Source organism: Mus caroli, unplaced genomic scaffold (genome assembly GCF_978045245.1).
Source record: "Mus caroli unplaced genomic scaffold, Mus_caroli_1 scaffold_19, whole genome shotgun sequence".
In the NCBI taxonomy this organism is placed as follows: domain Eukaryota; kingdom Metazoa; phylum Chordata; class Mammalia; order Rodentia; family Muridae; genus Mus; species Mus caroli.
In genome coordinates, this window is record NW_028227274.1 from 39,312,155 (window position 1) to 39,333,502 (window position 21,348).

Genomic DNA, 21,348 nt, shown 5'->3' on the forward strand with positions numbered 1-21,348 from the left:
AACAATTCTAATTTAATTTGATGGACCACACATATATACACATACAACATGAAAGAAGAAGGGGGACTCATTGGGAAGAATGGCTTCAGCAGGAAAGAGTGTAGAATGAGAGATAGCAATGGGGGAGTGAGAGTGACCAAAATTCATTATTATGCCTGGCGGTTATGGCACACACCTTTAATCCCAGAACTTGGGAGGCAGAGGCAGGTGGATTTCTGAGTTTGAGGCCAGGCTGGTCTACAGAGTGAGTTCCAGGACAGCCAGGGCTACACAGAGAAACCCTGTCTTGAAAAAAAATTCATTATTATATATGGATGAAATTGTTGATGAATTAAACTTTTTATTATTTATATGTAATATGTAATATTATGTATTATGTATAAGTATACATACACATAGTTTGTTTGTTTCTTTGTTTGTTTCTTTGTTTCTTTGTTTGAGACAAGGTTTCCTTGTATAGTCCAGGCTGTCCTGGAACTATTTCTGAAAACCAGGCTGCCCCCTGTTTCCTTAGTGCTTGTGTTAACAGCATGCACCACCACCACCTGGTTCTTTTTATTATTTTTAAAAGGGCCATAGCAATGTCTCGGCAGGTAACATTACTCCACCAATCCTGACAATCTGAGTTCAATCCCCAGGACACACATAGTGGAAAGTGAGAAGGAATTACTCCAAGTTGTCGTCTGACCTCCAAGTACATGCCACGGAGCAAGCACATGTGCACTTGAGCACACAGGCACGTAAGACAAGTATAGCAAAAAGTTTTCAGTTACAAAATTAGAACTCAAAACGAATAAATGTACTGGTCAGAATGCATGAGCACCATTGCCAAACTGCCTTAGTTCTGAGGCTGCACAGTGAAGGGCAAGCAATGGCAAGTTTACTCTGACTTCTTAATCAAAACTGCAGTTTCGGAGTGACAGTCACGGGCCCCATATGGGCGCTGAGCTTCAAATCAATAATTCCATACTTTAATTGATAGATGTCAGAAGCTCACTAGGAATTTCTGTAAAATAGCCCTCAACAGCTGTTTATACTAATTATATGTAGATATGATATTTGGGATGTATTGGGCTAAATCAAATATATTATTAAAATTAAAGAGGAACCAGTTCAAACATAAATGCTAAGAAAATAATAAGCCTATCCCAAAATAGAAGCTTATAGAAAGCAAACCATCATTTTTTTTCTTCTTCCAAAAAAAAAAAAAAAATTTAAAACAGGGCGCTACAATTCTCCATTTTCTAAGTAAAAGCATGCTCCCAAAAGAGATAATTTTAATTTTGCTTTGTAGTTCTATCGACTTTTCTATTTTCTGGTTTGTCCTGAGAAATCATAAGGGCAAGGAGAACCTCAGCTGGGAGTCTGAATCCAGAGACTCTGAGATTCGCCAAAACACTCCACACGGCATCCTGGACCTACAAACGCCAGTCGCTCTACAACAGAGAAGACATCAGCAAATATGTGCGATCATCTGTGCCAAATGCATAAAGCCCTGAATACACATCCTCCCTGGACTTAAACCTGGCTCTGGAAGTCAGAGACAGCAGGTTTCTAGTCCCATCGCTCTTCAATGGAGACGGGAACACTTCTGGGGATGGCGTGCTGAGATGACACAGAACATAAACATGGAGCAAAGTCTTGTGTGTTTTGGAGGCTAATGGGAAGTAGGTATAAACAAAATGTCTGCTTCTGTGTTTTGAACTATGCAAACTGAGGCTATCGCTCAGTGGTAGAGAACCTGCCTAGCTTGCCCAAGTCCTCAGCAACACACATTCATGTTCAGGCATTCTCTCTCTCTCTCTCTCTCTCTCTCTCTCTCTCTCTCTCTCTCTCTCTCTCTCTCTCTTCCTCTCTCTCTCTCTCTTCCTATATATATATATATATATATATATATATATATATATATATATGCATACTACCAACTAGAATTGAGTTATAAAAAATTCTTAGATCACAGGTTGGTGTAGCCCAGTGGGTGGAGTGCTTGCCTAGCATACACCAAAGCCCGGGTCCTATCCCCAGGACCATACAGACCATACACCATGTGGGGTAGCATCAGCCTGTACTTCTAGTACTCAGGAAGTTCAGGGTCATTTTTGGCTACATAATGAATTGAAGACCAGCCTTGGTTTCATGAGATTCTGTCTCCAGAAAAAAATAATTAAATATGTAACAAAATATACCATTGCAGAGATTTTCATTATAACACTGTCATTGCTCAAAGTTCAGAAACCTAGGAGTCAAATAAGAACAAACCAAAACCATGTAAATGATGTATATACAGTATATAAATAAGCATGATCGCTAGTTAACGTGATTTGTTTCCCAGAACTGATTAGATATTAGATACCAGCGGCATGCACTATTTTTCCCATAATCGGAATTTTTTCATCTTAAAAAAAAAACTACAAAGTGAAAAGTTTCTTGGATTATCAGAGCAAACTGTAATTTAACTATCATGAACTGAACAAGTATTCGGTTCAGCTTTTAAGACTACCCAACACCCAAATATAATACTAAATAACAACAGCAGTAGCCCACACCAATACTAGAAGAGAATGGCGTCATGCATGAAATCAGACAATGCCATTTGTTTACTACATCTGCATACCAACAACAGAGCTCTGCTCTCTGCCCCGGCTTTAATCCCACCATCCATGCCCTATGTTAGCTTTTGGCATCAGCAAAATAAAAACTATGGATCGGTGAGTTGGCCTCTGGTACTTCCTCGCTCATCATTGATGAGCCAAGCCGTGCAAGGGGGATGATCTGGACAAAGGCTGGGCCTTAAGAATGTCTTTTATGGGGCTGGTGAGATGGCTCAGTGGGTAAGAGCACCTGACTGCTCTTCTGAAGGTCTGGAGTTCAAATCCCAGCAAACCACATGGTGGCTCACAACCATCTGTAACAAGATCTGACTCCCTCTTCTGGAGTGTCTGAAGACAGCTACAGTGTACTTACATATAATAAATAAATAAATCTTTAAAAAAAAAAAGAATGTCTTTTACATAGCGACAATTAGTTATTTGAGGGTTTTACTATTTTTCATTACAACTGTAGCTATTTAATAAAAATTTCAAGCCACACAGAACAGCAACAATAAAACATAGTAAACTATCACCTGAAATCACATTATTCACTGTAATGGTTTAGTGCTTATGATGTTTTATTTTTGTTTCTAAATCTATCTTTAGATACCTAAAAAAGATGAAATTGGGGAAGCTGAGGCAGGAGGATGGCAGGGGCCCAGGAGTTTAAAATAAGTTCGAATAAATACTCAGACACTTGTCTCAAAAAGAAAACAAGGGGCCTGGGGAGATGGCCCAGCCGTTAAGAAGCACAGGCTGCCCCAGCAACAGGCTGGGCTTTGTTCTCAGCGCCCACACAGCAGCTCAGAAGTCCATAACTCCACCTCCAGTTCCAGCCTCTGCAGGCATGAGGCATGCATGTGGTGCACAGATATACATGCAGGTAAAACACCATGCACATAAAATTACATAAATCTTTTTATAAAAAAATCTATCTTTGAGGAACTGATTGTTTCTTACCCCTTATACTTATAAAACTTAAATGTGTGTTAATTAATTACCAGCAACACTGCAGAGAAATGAGCACGGTTGGGTGTTGTTATGGAGCACAAACTTGTATTAACATTGGAAGACAATGCGCCAGATGCTGTGTTACAGACCATATGTCTATGTGCCCCCAAATTTATGTGTTGACATTGTTATTCTATTGCTTTGCATTGCCGTGTGTGTGTGTGTGTGTGTGTGTGTGTGTGTGTGAATGTGTGAATGTGTGTGTGTGTGTGTATGAATGTGTGTGTGTATGAATGTGTGTATGAATGTGTGTGTGTGTGTGCTGGGGATAGAACCGAAGAGCTCATGCATGCCTACACCTGGATGACTCCAGCTGAAACCTTACCCACAGTGGTAAGGAGTTAGGGCACTAGGCCTTTGGGAAGGAATGTGTTTACATAATTCTTTTTTTTTTTTTTTTTTTTTTTTTTTGGTTTTTCGAGACAGGGTTTCTCTGTATAGCTCTGGCTATCCTGGAACTCACTTTGTAGACCAGGCCTGCCTCTGCCTCCTGAGTGCTGGAATTAAAGGCATGCGCCACCACACCCAGATGTTTACATAATTCTATGAACTCGGCCACGGAATCTGTTTCTCATGGAGAAGAAGAGCAAAGCACGTGTTCACTACCATTGGGATTAACAACAGACAGACGTCTGCAAAACTAGAGGCAGGCCTCCCAGACATGGGATCTGCCAGAGTCCACAGAGTGGACTTCCCAGCCTGCAGAACTAGGAAACCAGAAATGTTGCTTGATGCACAAAGACTGTAGTATCTAATTATAGCAGCTCAAACCAAGATTCCCTAGATCTCAAATTGTGTGTGTCCTGAAAACCAGCCCACAGTACTTTAAAACTAACCTATAAGGCATACACCATAGAACTCACTTAAGATCACACATATCAGAGGAATTTACCTACAGGGTTAGACAGGAACTGGGACAGTTATGACACGAGTTTACATATTTGTCAAAACTTAAAGAGCTGAATGCTAGAAAAGGTAAATTTGATTGTCTATAGATAATCTTGCAACAAATACAACACTTAAAAATTCCACTGAGAGAATCCACTCACATATCACATTAGAGTCATGTATAGAGGACATACACCTCATGGGTATTAATTATACTCGCCTTTACAAGAAAGAGAAACTAGATGCCATCAGCGTGTCTGCCACAGAGGCAGGGACTAAATGTAGTAAAGTTGAATCACGTGCAGAGGAAGCAGCTAGCTCACTGTATATCAAATAGGTAAAACTCAGTAGCAGTCGAGGAAACATAAAAGAAAAGTGCACAAAAACTCAGGCAATGCAAAAGCACAAGTGTAAAAAAGATATACAAACTAAGCAAGGTAGGTGAGTCCGTGTACGAGCATCTCCATACACCTGCAGGCCCACTAACAGGGTCACGTCCGTGATAGTATCGAGCAAAATGTTTTCCTTATTTAAACTCTGTTGAATACCTAGACTGCCTTTAAAGGTCCAAAAGAATAGTCAACCAGCTGGTGACATTCACTGCCTTTGAAGAGAACAAGAAAATACCAGAATTTGGAGAGTACCTGGACAAGAGTTGCATTCTGTCAAAAAGAAAAAATACATTCATCTACTTAAAATATAAAGTGAAGTATGTGTGTAATGGACAGAGACCATAACTATGAAATTGTGTGCTTGTTTATTGATCCCCTCCCTCAACACACACACACACATAATCTTACCAATTTGGATTTTCTACACTTTCCCGGAAGACAGACTCTTCCCGCATGGATGCATACTGTGTCCACGTGAGGCAGTGACTCCGGATAGCCATGTTCCTTTTCTGAAGGCTCAGCCATGACTCTTCTTCTAGTTGGATATCAGGTACCTTTAAAATACTCACCTGCCCAACAGAGAGAAAACAGCATTCTCAATTTCAGAGGAACAAGCTACATGAAGACTCCGCCTAGAGCCCATCTCAGTCTCGGATAACAGGGGGGACAAGTGACCCTGATAGATAGATGGCACCGCAGCAATAGCCCTAAGTATTGATATCCAGACACACTGTGGACTCAGTACATGCTGCGAAGGACTTGCAAATGGCCCAGGACTGATGGAGGCCACTAAGCAAATTACCAGATGCTCCCTGTCTCCTCTGGGGCTGGCCTCCTTGAGTTGATAGATTCCCATCAGGCGCCCGCTGCATGCTCCCATGCAGGGCAGTATCAAGCGAAATATTTTCCTCGTTGTAATCTCTGTTCAATCCCTAGAAATCGATGCTTTCCCAGGTGGAGAGGACAAGGAAAGCTACAAAGGCAGAACTGTACAAGTCGGAGCCTTAAATTATTTAAGAATTGAGAAACAAGACGGACTTGAATGCCTTTCTAAATAATAGATTCAAAGTGCGTATATAGGGCAAAGGCAGCTATGAACTCTGGAAAAGCCAGTGATAATTTGCTATGGAAGTGTAACATAGTTTCCCATCGGCAAGTGGAGAAGAAGAGCATTTTCTCTGTAGTTCCAGCTTTCTTTCCATTGAGAGAATAACAGTGCTTTAACCCACAATGGGGAATGGATGGAAGCTGCCATTTTTCCTAGTATAAGCACAGCAACTTAATTTGCAAGCTAATACTTGGGTGCCCAGCGTTGTTCTGTATCACATAGGGAATCTCTTCTGGGGAATCTTTTAAAGTGTCTGTCCAGATGCTCTCCTTTTATGTCTTAAAAGACCACAGGTCCCCAGTGGAGAAGCTAGAGAAAGCACCCAAGGAGCTGAAGGGGTCTGCAACCCTACAGGTGGAACAACAATATGAACTAACCAGTACCTCCAGAGCTCATGTCTCTAGCTGCATATGTAGCAGAAGGCCATCTGGCCTAGTTGGCCATCACTGGAAAGAGAGTCCCCTTGGTATTGCAAACTTTATATGCCCCAGTACAGGGGAACGCCAGGGCCAAGAAATGGGAGTGGGTGGGTAGGGGAGGAGGACAGGGGGAGGGTATAGGGAACTTTCAGGATAGCATTTGGAATGAATATAAAGAAATTATCTAAAAAAAGACAGGTTTTACCCCCAAAAAAGAAGATCATACATTGTGACTAAAGAGCCTCATAACTATTCAAAGCACTAGAATAAGTGCTTGACTGGCCATGGATAGGACACCTATACCCATCACCCCAAGGGCCAGGGAGCAAGACGCCAGAGAGAAAAGAAAGACTGTGGATGGGGAGGGGTGCTGTGTGGGGGGGGGGTGCTGTGGGAGGCTGTCTTATGGACATGACATGGCTGTTTCACGCATGAACTCACGGCATCTATGCATTCCTACCTGAGACCCTCCCAAGATGGAGCCAGTTAAAAATTCCAGTCTAGACAGCATGGATAAGCAAGGGCTTAGCTGAGGAGTTATTGACAGCTGATGTCTGCTATGAACAGAGGTTCAGAGGGAGATGTGTTGGGGAGTCTGATGGGAGTTAAAAAGGGAAGGGGGTAGATAAGATCAAGATATCATACACACGTGTGAAATTTTCAGAAAAAAAAAACTGTCTTCAATAATGTTCTACAGCTACGCATAGTGGTTCACATCTGTAATCTCAGCACTTAGATGTCTGAGGTGAGAGGATTATTCTCAGTATGAGGACAGCCTGCCTAGACTGTAGAGTGAGGCCCTTTCTCAAGAAGAAAAATCTTCATATGGTTCAAGCCATGCAAATGATGGTTTCCACTCACCTCCTTCCAACACAGTATCAGCAGAGTGCTTAAGGGTATCAAAGAGAGAAAACAATTTTCTATAATGAAGATTCCAGCATCAGCAACCCTTTTGTACCAAAATACACCCCAGAAGGTTTGCGTGGTGCACTAGGAATATTGTGCTCTCAGAAACAGTTATTATTTCTGACCGTGTATTACAAACAGAAGTGTGGCCTTCCTAGCCAAACAGGAGACTGACATTTACAATCTGCTCGATTATAATTGTCCTTACCTAAGGGCCATTGGTGACCATGGGTATACCAGAAAAGACAACACTTTATTCAAAATGCTAAAAGTACCCACAAAAGAATCATCAAATCTCCCCACATTCACAAAGGACATTGAAGAACACACAGCATATCATGTGCCATCTGCCAAAACTAGAGTGGCATGAGAGAAATATTTCCCCTACAAAACTATGAGATTTGGAGAAGCAAGAAATCCTAACACCACTTTATATCAGAAAATGCTGTCTTTTTCTATGACTGTTAAAATTCTTCAATTTTATATCCACTGTGAGTAAACTCTGAGATGAATTTACCTTTCTTAAAATCTCTGGAACCACATTCCGACAGATAGCAATCCTCTTTCTATAGATGAGTCCTGTTGATTCATCTAGAAAAAGAAAATTTCATAGCCAAAAAATAATTAGGAAAAAATGAATTCTTATCCAAGAGTCCATAGAGCTTCCTAATTCAGTTTAAACTGTCAATATGTAGAATACTTACAGCTAAGGCTTACTATAAAACTCGATTTTCTGGGGCTGGAGAGATGACTCTGTGGTGAAGAGTGCCTACTTACAGCTCTTGTCAAAAGTAAACAAAGTTCAGTTCCCAGCACCTACCTCGGCAGCTCACAACTTCCTATACCTCCACTCCCCAGGGATCTCCTCAGACACCTACACCCAGGTGCTTACACCCACCCAGACACACATGCGTAAACATAATACAAAGGAAAATCAATGTTTTCTTAAAAACATCCTCTGTTTCTAATCAGTGTTCTGAGCCAAATCAAAAATATTCCAGGGATAAAGGTAAAACAACTCAGAACACACATGCTGAGGCCAGAAATATGAATCCCAGATGAGCCACCACTCTGGGTAATCAGTGTCAAACATCCAGTGGCAGTGGCCAATGGCTGACTGCTCAACAACAAGGAGTATGGGAACAGATTCTGCCACCTCCTGGACCGCAGTGTCAGGCACAGATTTCTGACTGTATACCTAATTAACTACGTGAGTCACATTCTTCTCTCACAGAGGAATAAAACTCTTGTGACCAGAGATCACTCCATTCTGGAGGAATTAAAATTACCCACAATAATGACAACAATGAGTTAAAACAAGAGGAAACGGAAGAAAAGAGACAGACTGAAGTGTTACTGTTTCTCTATGAATTAATAAGGCTCAGTCACAGTTCGGGGTTTGCCAGACCCTGACAACAGCTGTCCTGGCCCCTGATGCAAACACCCTGTCCAACAAGAGCCTGCTGGCAGGGAACAAACAAACGCTCCACCCCTAGCAGTCCTTTGGTCATCTCAGCCAATGTGAACGACACATACATTAAAAATATAGTATCTTCTGTGAGTGGTAGCACATGCCTTTAATCCCAGTCTCTGGGAGGAAGAGGCAGGTGTCTCTCTGTGTTGAACATAGCACGTTTCAGGTCAGCCAGGGCTATGTAGTGAGACTATATCCTTAAAACAGATGAACAAACAAAAAAATGGAGGCAAAGATGACAACCTGAAATTACAACCAGCACTCTATGCCACTTTAGAATATGTACTTTATTATCATATTTGATCCTCATAACAATCTAAATCAACAGAACTGTTCTCCCACTTGACAGATAAAGACCTTGAGCCTTTAAAACAAATCAGGTCATGAGGGAAGTAACAGAATCAGGGCTTGAAATCTGATTAATCTAAGGCCAGATAGCAAACTTGTCCTATACTGCAAGCAAGTATGTGAGAAAATGCTTTTTAACAATCTATTTCTATACCTGCAGATATATAGAAAGCATCCCCATAAATCAGACACAAAAGTTTAAAAAAAAAAAAAGGTTTAAAAAAATCACAGAAAGGGCTGCAGCTGTATTAGCAACAGTAACAGCCTGTGGTTTCTAAGGCTGAAGAGCATCTGGGCCAGACTCTGGATGTCTCCACAGACTCATGCATCAGGTGTGCTCATCATCAGAGCTCCTGGCACCGCCCACTTCTCAGGTCCCAGCATTGATGGTGACAATTCCTTAGGAAGGAAATGCAGAGAGCAACAAAGGTCCCCGAGGTGGAGAACGGTCAGCATTGTCTGGAAGGGGTCATGGGGAACACTTTTAGCTCTGTAGGCCACATGGTCTCCTTAGCAAATACCCAGCTCTTGCTGTTAGTCAGATGAAGCAGCCATTAATAACATACAAACAGAGGGGAGTGTCTAACAACACAGCAACAAAAACAGACAGCATGAACCATAAATTGCCAAACTACAGTTATGGTTCCACAATCCAAGAACTTTATGGCAGCATCACATCTATATGCTTTTTTTTTTTTAATACTCCAAGCTAGCTTTGAATTCCTGATTCTCTCCTGCCTCCATCATTCAATATCTAGGATTATGGACATGAGCCACCACCATCTCTGTGTAATATAAAAATGTCTTGCCGTTCACAAATTGATGTGTGTTAAGAATATAGACAAGTGAGTTTGGGCAGGCTAGTCCCTCCATGTTTTAGTTTTCTTCTGCATTAAGAAGAAATAGACATAATTCCTACCTTAACATTATTCCTCAGGTTGAATGAGTCAATGAAAGTAGGATGTTGGCATGCATTAAGTACTTCAGCAAGTTACCTATACACTTACACCCAGCCTGAGGCTTACCACCGACTATAATTTAGAAAGTAACAAGAGGGGCTGGTGAGATGGCTCAGTGGGTAAGAGCACCCGACTGCTCTTCCGAAGGTCCAGAGTTCAAATCCCAGCAACCACATGGTGGCTCACAACCATCCGTAATGAGATCTGACTCCCTCCTTCTGGAGTGTCTGAAGACAGCTACAGTGTACTTACATATAATCAATAAATAAATCTCTTTTTAAAAAAAAAAAAAAAGAAAGAAAGTAGCAAGAGCCCTGCTTAAGATGTAATGGACATGCACACAGGAACAAACACACATTACACACACAAATACATCCTTTCCAAAGTCAGTATACTTAAGGACCTTAACTAAACTAAGGGTATAGCCAGAGAACTTACCTTTCTTTTCTTCCACAGTTTTTACAGAGATGACATTTTTATCCATTGGATTGGGATACTGAAAAAAAAAAAAAAAACACACACACACAAAGAAAAGTTAGCATTCTCTTTTGTCAACATGAATTAGCTGATAGAAGTGACAGGAGTCTGCAGGACCAGTAAATATCTTCCAAGAAACTTCTAAGTAAAAGCCAGTGTAGAGGCTGGTTTTGAGTGTCAACTTGACACAAGCTGGAGTTATCACAGAGAAAGGAAACTCCCTTGAGGAAATGCCTCCATGAGATTTCTCAATTAGTGATAAAAGGTGGGAGGACCTATTGTGGGTGGTGCCATCCCTGGGCTGGTAATACTGGATTTTATAAGAAACGAAGCTGAGCAAGCCAGGGGAAGCAAGCCAGTAAGCAGTACCCCTCCATGGCTTATTCGTCAGGTTCTGCCTCCAGATTTCTACCCTGTGTGAGTTCTAGCTCTCACTTCCTTTGGTGTTGAACAGCAGTGTAGAGTATAAGCTGAATAAATTCTTTCCTCCCCAACTTGCTTCTTGGTCATGATGTTTTGTGCAGAAATACAAACCCTGACTAGGACACCCAGTTTTAAATCAAGGATCTTGGTTTTAGCACTTAGACTCAAACAAGTGAAGCAGGCTTTCATGAAATCCAGGGAACATATCTTTGATTTTGTGTGTGTGGGTCTTGCATGGGTCCTACATATATGTATGTGCACCATAAGTGTTTGGTGTCAAAGAGGACACCAGAGGCCTCCCAGAACTAAGTTTACAGATGATTATGACCACCACATCAGTACTGGGAACTGAACCTGGGTCCTTCAAGAGCAGCAACTGTGCTTAACTAATGAGCTATCCCTCTGTCCCAAAGGAAACCTTTGGATGCCATCTAAGCCCTGAGCAGAGGTGAGAATGAGGTTGAGGATATTATTATTATTATTATTATTATTATTATTATTAAACCAGACTATCATAAACTATGAATGCTCTCTGTTCCCTACCTGTACTAAATGCCTTAATTATATCACCCTGTTTGACTTTAACAGCTATTCTGTTGTAAAGACATTACATAATATTATTAACCCCTATTTTTAAAAGTAGGAACTGGATGAAAATTGGATTGTTTCATTACTCAGCTGGTCCATGGGAGTCAGAGAACTAAACAGGCCAGTCCAACACAAAGAGAATTCCTTTACCACTGCCCTGGACCATGGCTTGGTGACTGTGTTAGCACTTCAAGAAAATAATCATAAAAGGACAGGATGTCAAGCATGTTGGAAACATTTGATAAATGCTTTACTTCTTTTATTAAATTGTCCTGAAAGACAAGTTAGATGTTAGTTAGACCAAGGTTGATAATTGCTACCATTTTCTAACCTAGTCAACTTACATACATTGTCTGTTAATTCTCAGAAGCACGCCATAAAGTTATATGGTGTTTGTTTGTTTTCTATTGTATATGTGAGAGCTAAGGCTATTTAGATAAGTATAGAGGTAAGTATTACTAAGATAAACTAAACACCTTGCTCAAGTGGCTGGTGAGATGGCTCAGTGGATAAGAGCACTGACTGACCTTCCAAAGGTCCTGAGTTCAAATCCCAGCAACCACATGGTGGCTCACAACCACTCATAATGAGATCTGACGCCCTCTTCTGGTGCATCTGAAGACAGCTACAGTGTACTTATTTATAATAATAAATAAAATAAATCTTGAAAAAAAAAAGAATGAAGATGCCTGGGTGGTGGTGATGCACACCTTTGATCATGTGAGTCTGAAGCCAACCTGGTCTAACTGTGAGTTCCAGGCTATACAAAGAGACCCTGTCTATCTATCTATCTATTTTGGTCAAAAACCCAGAAGAAAAAGGAGGAAGAGGAGGAGGAGCAGAAGGAGGAGGAGAAGGGGATGGGAAAGAAGAGGAAGAAGAGGAAGAGAAAGAGGAGGAGGAGGAGCAAGAGGAAGAGAAAGGTGCATTTGTGCATGTGTTCATGCAGTTCAGTCTTAGAAGGAAAGGCTGAAAATTACAATGACACTTTCCCAAAGGTTAGCCCTCAAGAGATTCATGTTAGTAAGAGAAGGATAAATTGGGGATTCAGTACTCTACAGAGGAGACTTCTTGAATATGAGACATCTAAGCTGCACACAGCTCCCTAAGCCATGTGGACAGGTGTGTGAATTAACCTTTTACACTAACATAAAGTGTAACTGTTTCCTTTACTGCATCCCAGCTTGTTCATTACATATCCATAAATGCATTTCATGTAAATGTTACAGACATGCTGTAAGTCGTAGGAAGATAACTAAACTAAATTCTGAAGAAAAGCAGAATGTATCACCAGACAGGCACAGTAATAAAACATTCTCAGTTCTGATTACATCACTAAATTGTCAGTGAAACTTTTACAGGTTAAACTATACTACCTCACACTTTCACTTAATTTTAATATTTACCTACTAAGAGAAATGATATTCATTTAAATAATAAGACCCTCTTTGCTTTTTTGTGATTAGACTGATAGATAGAAGATAGATAGATAGATGGATAGATAGATAGATAGATAGATAGATAGATAGATAGATAGATGATAGACAGACAGACAGACAGATGATAGGTAGGTATATAGATAGATACATAGATACATATATATATATATTAGATAGACAAATAGATAAACAGATGATAGGTAGGCAGGTATATAGATAGATACATAGACACACACACATATATATATATGTATATATATATATTAGATAGATAGATAGATAGATAGATAGATAGATAGATAGATACATGCATACATACATACATACATACATAGATGCATAGATAGATACATAGATATATAAATGAGAGATTAGCTAGATGAGAGATAGATAGACAGGCAGATAGACAAATTAGATAGATGATAGGTAGACAGACAGACAGGCAAGTAGACAGACAAATAATAGATAGATAGATAGATAGATAGATAGATAGATAGATAGATGATTACATACATACATACATGAGAGATTAGATAGATGAGAGATAGACAGGCAGATATATAGACAGACAAATTAGATAGATAGATAGATAGATAGATAGATAGATAGATAGATAGATAGATAGACTGATACATAGATACATAGACACAGATATATAGATATAAAAATGAGAGATTAGATAGATGAGAGATAGATAGACAGGTAGATACATAGATAGACTAATTAGATAGATGAAAGACAGACAGACAGACAAATGATAAGTAGATAGATAGATGATTACATACATACATACATACATACATACATACATACATACATAAATGAGAGATTAGATAGATGAGAGATAGACAGGCAGATAGACAGACAAATTAGATAGATGGGTAGATAGATAGATAGATAGATAGATAGATAGATAGATAGATAGATAGATAGATAAACAGACAGACAAATTAGATGATTGATAGATAGATAGATAGATAGATAGATAGATAGATAGATAGATAGATAGATAGCATGCCAAATACTGTTTCAGACACTAAGGATGTAGGAGTGACATGAAAACCATGTAGCTTCTTACAAATTCATTTATTAGTTGAAGAAACAAACAAGCTCTTCCGGTCAGAAAAGCACCGGGGTAGCTAGGGCGCAGGGTCGGCTGACACTCGCCAGCTACCCACAACACCCGCCACAGGATCTTAAGACTTCTGGTGAGTGGAACACAGCTTCTGCTCCAATCCAATTGCGCCCGGGACCTGAGACTGCATTAGTTAGGGAAACAGAAACCGGCCTGAGTAGGGCCACAGGCCTCATCCGGCCAGATCAGCACTGGGGTAGCTAGAGCACAGGGTCGGCTGACACCCGCCAGCTACCCATGACCCCCGCCACAGGATTTTGAGACTGCTGGTGAGTGGAACACAGCTTCTGCTCCAGTCCAATCACGCGGGACCTGAGACTGCTTTGGTTGGAGAGGCAGAAATCCGGCCTACATAGGGCCACAAGCCTCTTCCGGCCAGAAAAGCACCGGGGTAGTTAGGGCACAGGGTCGGTTGACACTCGCCAGCTACCCACAACACCCGCCACAGGATCTTAAGACTTCTGGAGAGTGGAACACAGCTTCTGCTCCAATCCAATTGCGCGCGGGACCTGAGACTGCATTAGTTAGGGAAGCAGAAAACCGGCCTGAGTAGGACCACAGGCCTCTTCCGGCTGGACCAGCACCGGGGTACCGCCAGCTACCCATGACCCCCGCCACAGGATTTTGAGACTGCTGGTGAGTGGAACACAGCTTCTGCTCCAATCTTTAAACAGTGACAACGACAACAACTAACCCCAGAGATTACCAGATGATGAAAGGTAAACGTAATAATCTTACTAACAGAAACCAAGACCACTCACCATCATCAGAACCCAGCACTCACACTTCGCCCAGTCCAGGGCACCCCAACACACCGGAAAAGCTAGACACGGATCTAAAAGCATATCTCATGATGATGGTAGAGGACTTCAAGAAGGACTTTAATAACACACTTAAAGAAATACAAAGGAACACTGGTAAACAGGTAGAAGACAGTAAAGAGGAAGCACAAAAATCCCTTAAAGAATTGCAGGAGAACACTGCTAAAGAGTTACAAATCCTTAAAGAAAAACAGGATAACCTAATCAAACAGGTGGAAGTCCTTAATGAAAAACAGGAAAACACATCCAAACAGATGATGGAAATGAACAAAACCATACTAGACCTAAAAAGGGAAGTAGACACAATAAAGAAAACCCAAAATGAGGCAACACTGGAGATAGAAACCCTAGGAAAGAAATCTGGAACCATAGATACGAGCATCAGCAACAGAATACAAGAGATGGAAGAGAGAATCTCAGGTGCAGAAGATTCCATAGAGAACATCGGCACAACAATCAAGGAAAATGTAAAATGCAAAAAGATCCTAACTCAAAACATCCAAGAAATACAGGACACAATGAGAAGACCAAACCTACGGATAATAGGAGTGGATGAGAATGAAGATTTTCAACTCAAAGGACCAGCAAACATCTTCAACAAAATTATAGAAGAAAACTTCCCAAATCTAAAGAAAGAGATGCCCATGAACATACAAGAAGCCTACAGAACTCCAAATAGACTGGAACAGAAAAGAAATACCTCCCGACACATAATAATCAGAACAACAAATGCTCTAAATAAAGATAGAATACTAAAAGCAGTAAGAGAAAAAGGCCAAGTAACATATAAAGGCAAGCCTATCAGAATTACACCAGATTTTTCACCAGAGACTATGAAAGCCAGAAGATCCTGGACGGATGTTATACAGACACTAAAAGAACACAAATTCCAGCCCAGGCTACTATACCCAGCCAAACTCTCAATTAACATAGATGGAGAAACCAAAGTATTCCACGACAAAACCAAATTCACACATTATCTCTCCACGAATCCAGCCCTTCAAAGGATAATAACAGAAAAAAACCAATACAAGGACAGGAACCACGCCCTAGAAACAACAAGAAGGTAATCCCTCAACAAACCTAAAAGAAGACAGCCACAAGAACAGAATGCCAACTTTAACAACGAAAATAACAGGAAACAACAATTACTTCTCCTTAATATCTGTTAATATCAATAGACTCAACTCCCCAATAAAAAGACATAGACTAACAAACTGGCTACACAAACAAGACCCAACATTTTGCTGCTTACAGGAAACTCATCTCAGAGAAAAAGATAGACACTACCTCAGAATGAAAGGCTGGAAAACAATTTTCCAAGCAAATGGTATGAAGAAACAAGCTGGAGTAGCCATTCTAATATCTGATAAGATTGACTTCCAACCCAAAGTCATTAAAAAAGACAGGGAGGGACACTTCATACTCATCAAAGGTAAAATCCTCCAAGAGGAACTATCAATCCTGAATATCTATGCTCCAAATACAAAGGCAGCCACATTCATTAAAGAAACTTTAGTAAATCTCAAAGCACACATTGCACCTCATACAATAATAGTGGGAGACTTCAACACACCACTTTCACCAATGGACAGATCATGGAAACAGAAACTAAACAGGGACACAGAGAAACTAAGAGAAATTATGAATCAAATGGATCTGGCAGATATCTACAGAACATTCTATCCTAAAACAAAAGGATATACCTTCTTCTCAGCACCTCATGGTACCTTCTCCAAAATTGACCACATAATTGGTCACAAAACAGGCCTCAACAGATACAAAAATATTGAAATTGTCCCATGCATCCTATCAGATCACCATGGACTAAGGCTGATCTTCAATAACAAAATAAATAATAGAAAGCCAACCTTCACGTGGAAACTGAACAACACTCTTCTCAATGATACCTTGGTCAAGGAAGGAATAAAGAAAGAAATTAAGGACTTTTTAGAGTTCAATGAAAATGAAGCCACAACATACCCAAACTTATGGGACGCAATGAAAGCATTTCTAAGAGGAAAACTCATAGCTCTGAGTGCCTCCAAAAGGAAACTAGAGAGAGCACACATTAGCAGCTTGACAACATACCTAAAAGCACTAGAACAAAAGGAAGCAAATTCACCCAAGAGGAGTAGATGGCAAGAAATAATCAAACTCAGGGGCAAAATCAACCAAGTGGAAACAAGAAAAACTATTCAAAGAATCAGCCAATCAAGGAGCTGGTTCTTTGAGAAAATCAACAAGATAGATAAACCCTTAGCCAGACTCAATACAGGGCACAGGGAAAGCATCCTAATTAACAAAATCAGAAATGAAAAAGGAGACATAACAACAGATCCTGAAGACATCCAAAACACCATCAGATCCTTCTACCAAAGGCTATACTCAACAAAACTGGAGAACCTGGATGAAATGGAGAAGTTCCTAGACAGATACCAGGTACCAAAGTTGAATCAAGATCAGGTTAATGATCTAAACAGCCCTATATCCCCCAAAGAAATAGAAGCAGTCATTAATAGTCTCCCAACTAAAAAAAGCCCAGGGCCAGATGGGTTTACTGCAGAGTTCTATCAGACCTTCAAAGAAGATCTAATCCCAGTTCTTCACAAACTATTCCACAAAATAGAAACAGAAGGTACTCTACCCAACTCATTCAATGAAGCCACAATTACTCTGATACCTAAACCACAAAAAGACCCAACAAAGATAGAAAACTTCAGACCAATATCCCTTATGAATATTGATGCAAAAATCCTCAATAAAGTTCTTGCTAACCGAATCCAAGAACACATCAAAACAAACATCCATCCTGACCAAGTAGGATTCATCCCAGGGATGCAGGGATGGTTCAATATACGGAAATCCATCAATGTAATCCAGTATATAAACAAACTCAAAGACAAAAACCACATGGTCATCTCGTTAGATGCGGAAAAAACATTTGACAAGATCCAACACCCATTCATGATAAAAGTCTTGGAAAGATCAGGAATTCAAGGCCCATACCTAAACATGATAAAAGCAATCTACAGCAAACCAGTAGCCAACATCAAAGTAAATGGTGAGAAGCTTGAAGCAATCCCTCTAAAATCAGGGACTAGACAAGGCTGTCCACTTTCTCCATACCTATTCAACATTGTACTTGAAGTCCTAGCCAGAGCAATTCGACAACAAAAGGAGATCAAAGGGATACAAATTGGAAAAGATGAAGCCAAAATATCACTCTTTGCAGATGATATGATAGTATATATAAGTGACCCTAAAAATTCCACCAGAGAACTCCTAAGCCTGATAAACAGCTTCGGTGAAGTAGCTGGATATAAAATTAACTCAAACAAATCAATGGCCTTTCTCTACACAAAGAATAAACAGGCTGAGAAAGAAATTAGGGAAACAACACCCTTCTCAATAGTCACAAATAATATAAAATATCTTGGCGTGACTCTAAGTAAGGAAGTGAAAGATCTGTATAATAAAAACTTCAAGTCTCTGAAGAAAGAAATTATAGAAGATCTCAGAAGATGGAAAGATCCCCCAAACTCATGGATTGGCAGGATCAACATTGTAAAAATGGCTATCTTGCCAAAAGCAATCTACAGATTCAATGCAATCCCCATCAAAATTCCAAATCAATTCTTCAACGAATTAGAAAGTGCAATCTGCAAATTCATCTGGAATAACAAAAAACCTAGGATAGCAAAAACTCTTCTCAAGGATAAAAGAACCTCTGGTGGAATCACCATGCCGGACCTAAAGCTCTACTACAGAGCAATTGTAATAAAAACTGCATGGTACTGGTATAGTGACAGACAAATAGACCAATGGAATAGAATTGAAGACCCAGAAATGAACCCACACACCTACGGTCACTTGATCTTCGACAAGGGAGCTAAAAACATCCAGTGGAAGAAAGACAGCATTTTCAACAAATGGTGCTGGCACAACTGGTTGTTAACATGTAGAAGAATGAGAATCGATCCATTCCTATCTCCTTGTACTAAGGTCAAGTCTAAGTGGATCAAGGAACTTCACATAAAACCAGAGACACTGAAACTTATAGAGGAGAAAGTGGGGAAAAGCCTTGAAGATATGGGCACAGGGGAAAAATTCCTGAATAGAACAGTAATGGCTTGTGCTGTAAGATCGAGAATTGACAAGTGGGACCTCATGAAACTACAAAGCTTCTGCAAGGCTAAAGACACCATCAATAAGACAAAAAAACCACCAACAGATTGGGAAAGGATCTTCACCTATCCTAAATCAGATAAGGGACTAATATCCAATATATATAAAGAACTCAAGAAGGCGGACTCCAGAAAGTCAAATAACCCCATTAAAAAATGGGGCTCAGAACTGAACAAAGAATTCTCATCTGAGGAATACCAAATGGCAGAGAAGCACCTGAAAAAATGTTCAACATCCTTAATCATCAGGGAAATGCAAATCAAAACAACCCTGAGATTCCACCTCACACCAGTCAGAATGGCTAAGATCAAAAATTCAGGTGACAGCAGATGCTGGCGAGGATGTGGAGAAAGAGGAACACTCCTCCATTGTTGTTGGGATTGCAAGCTTGTACAACCACTCTGGAAATCAGTCTGGCGGTTCCTCAGAAAATTGGACATAGTACGACCGGAGGATCCAGCAATACCTCTCCTGGGCATATATCCAGAAGATGTCCCAACCGGTAAAAAGGACACATGCTCCACTATGTTCATAGCAGCCCTATTTATAATAGCCAGAAGCTGGAAAGAACCCAGATGTCCCTCAACAGAGGAATGGATACAGAAATTATGGTACATTTACACAATGGAGTACTACTCAGCTATTAAAAAGAATGAATTTATGAAATTCCTAGCCAAATGGATGGACCTGGAGGGCATCATCTTGAGTGAAGTAACACAATCACAAAAGAACTCACACAATATGTATTCACTGATAAGTGGATATTAGCCCAAAACTTAGGATACCCAAGATATAAGATACAATTTGCTAAACGCATGAAACTCAAGAAGAATGAAGACCAAAGTGTGGACACTGTGCACCTTCTTAGAATTGGGAACAAAACACCCAGGGAAGGAGTTACAGAGACAAAGTTCGTAGCTGTGATGAAAGGATGGACCATTTAGAGACTGCCGTATCCAGGGATCCATCCCATAATCAGCTTCTAAACGCTGACACCATTGCATACACTAGCAAGATTTTGCTGAAAGGACCCAAATATAGCTGTCTCTTGTGAGACGATGCCGGGGCCTAGCAAACACAGGAGTGGATGTTCACAGTCAGCTATTGGATGTATCACAGGGCTCCCAATGGAGAAGCTAGAGAAAGTACCCAAGGAGCTAAAGGGATCTGCAACCCTATAGTTGGAACAACATGATGTACTAACCAGAACCCCGGAGCTCTTGTCTCTAGCTGCATATGTATCGAAAGATGACCTAGTCGGCCATCAATGGAAAGAGAGGCCCATTGGACTTGCAAACTTTATATGCCCCAATATAGGGGAATGCCAGGGCCAAAAGAATGGGAATGGGTGGGTAGGGAAGTGGGGGGCACTATGGGGGACTTTTGGGATAGCATTGGAAATGTAATTGAGGAAAATATGTAATAAAAATATTAAAAATTTTAAAAAAAGAAACAAACAAAAGCAGTAAATAAATGTCAGATGTGCTAACAAGAAAATAAGACAGGGTCAGAGATGGAAAAGCATGGAAGACAAAGTAGAAAACACTTAAGGGTCACTCATTTTATAATCCTTGCAGTAGGAAATGGAAATTTTAATAGCTCAACACAAGAGACCGTGAACTATTCATGCTATTAAATATCATTTGCAAAAATTAAGGTATTTTCCTTCATGACTGCTTCTGGAGTTAACAGACATAAACCTCAAGTTTCCGTAAAGAATGGCAAAAAAGAAAAAAAAATTAGAGGTTTGTGTGAAACAGCTAAATATCATAACATGGATGGCATTTATTTTAACTCTTTGAAGAAATTAAAAATGTATTCAACCAAGGCTCCCTCTACCTGGCATAATTCTACTTGGAATAATAGAATGCCATCTTGTGTTAACCTACGTATTCATGTTTTAATTCTTACACACAAAATGTATCCAAAGCCTGCTACAAAGCAGAGACTACTCCGAGGGAGAACTGTGGCACTCATGAGTTCTGGACACCTATTCAAACACCACGTGACTAAGAAATTGATCCAGCCAGATCCAGATCTTTACCATGCCCACCCTGCATGTGTTACACAGCGGCTGCCTGACATGCTCTCATTTAGTTCTCTTCCAAACAGGAAACATATTAATGGGTATTATGATATGGCCTCTTCTTGTTAAAAGTCTCATGTGTAAATCCTGCACAC

At 40.3% G+C, this 21,348-nt stretch overlaps 1 protein-coding gene across 2 annotated transcripts in view; it reads right to left on the bottom strand.

Annotated features, from left to right (window-relative positions):
• Prelid2 (PRELI domain containing 2) overlaps positions 1-21,348 on the bottom strand; it is a 79,429-nt gene that overhangs the window by 48,061 nt on the left and 10,020 nt on the right. For both annotated transcript variants that reach the window (XM_085833526.1, XM_021150786.3), the window contains exons 2-4: positions 10,535-10,592; positions 7,833-7,906; positions 5,291-5,451 (exon numbers count right to left, since the gene is read on the bottom strand). In XM_085833526.1, the coding sequence (XP_085689652.1) occupies positions 5,291-5,451; positions 7,833-7,906; positions 10,535-10,592 (293 nt within the window). The remainder of the gene's footprint in view (positions 1-5,290; positions 5,452-7,832; positions 7,907-10,534; positions 10,593-21,348) is intronic.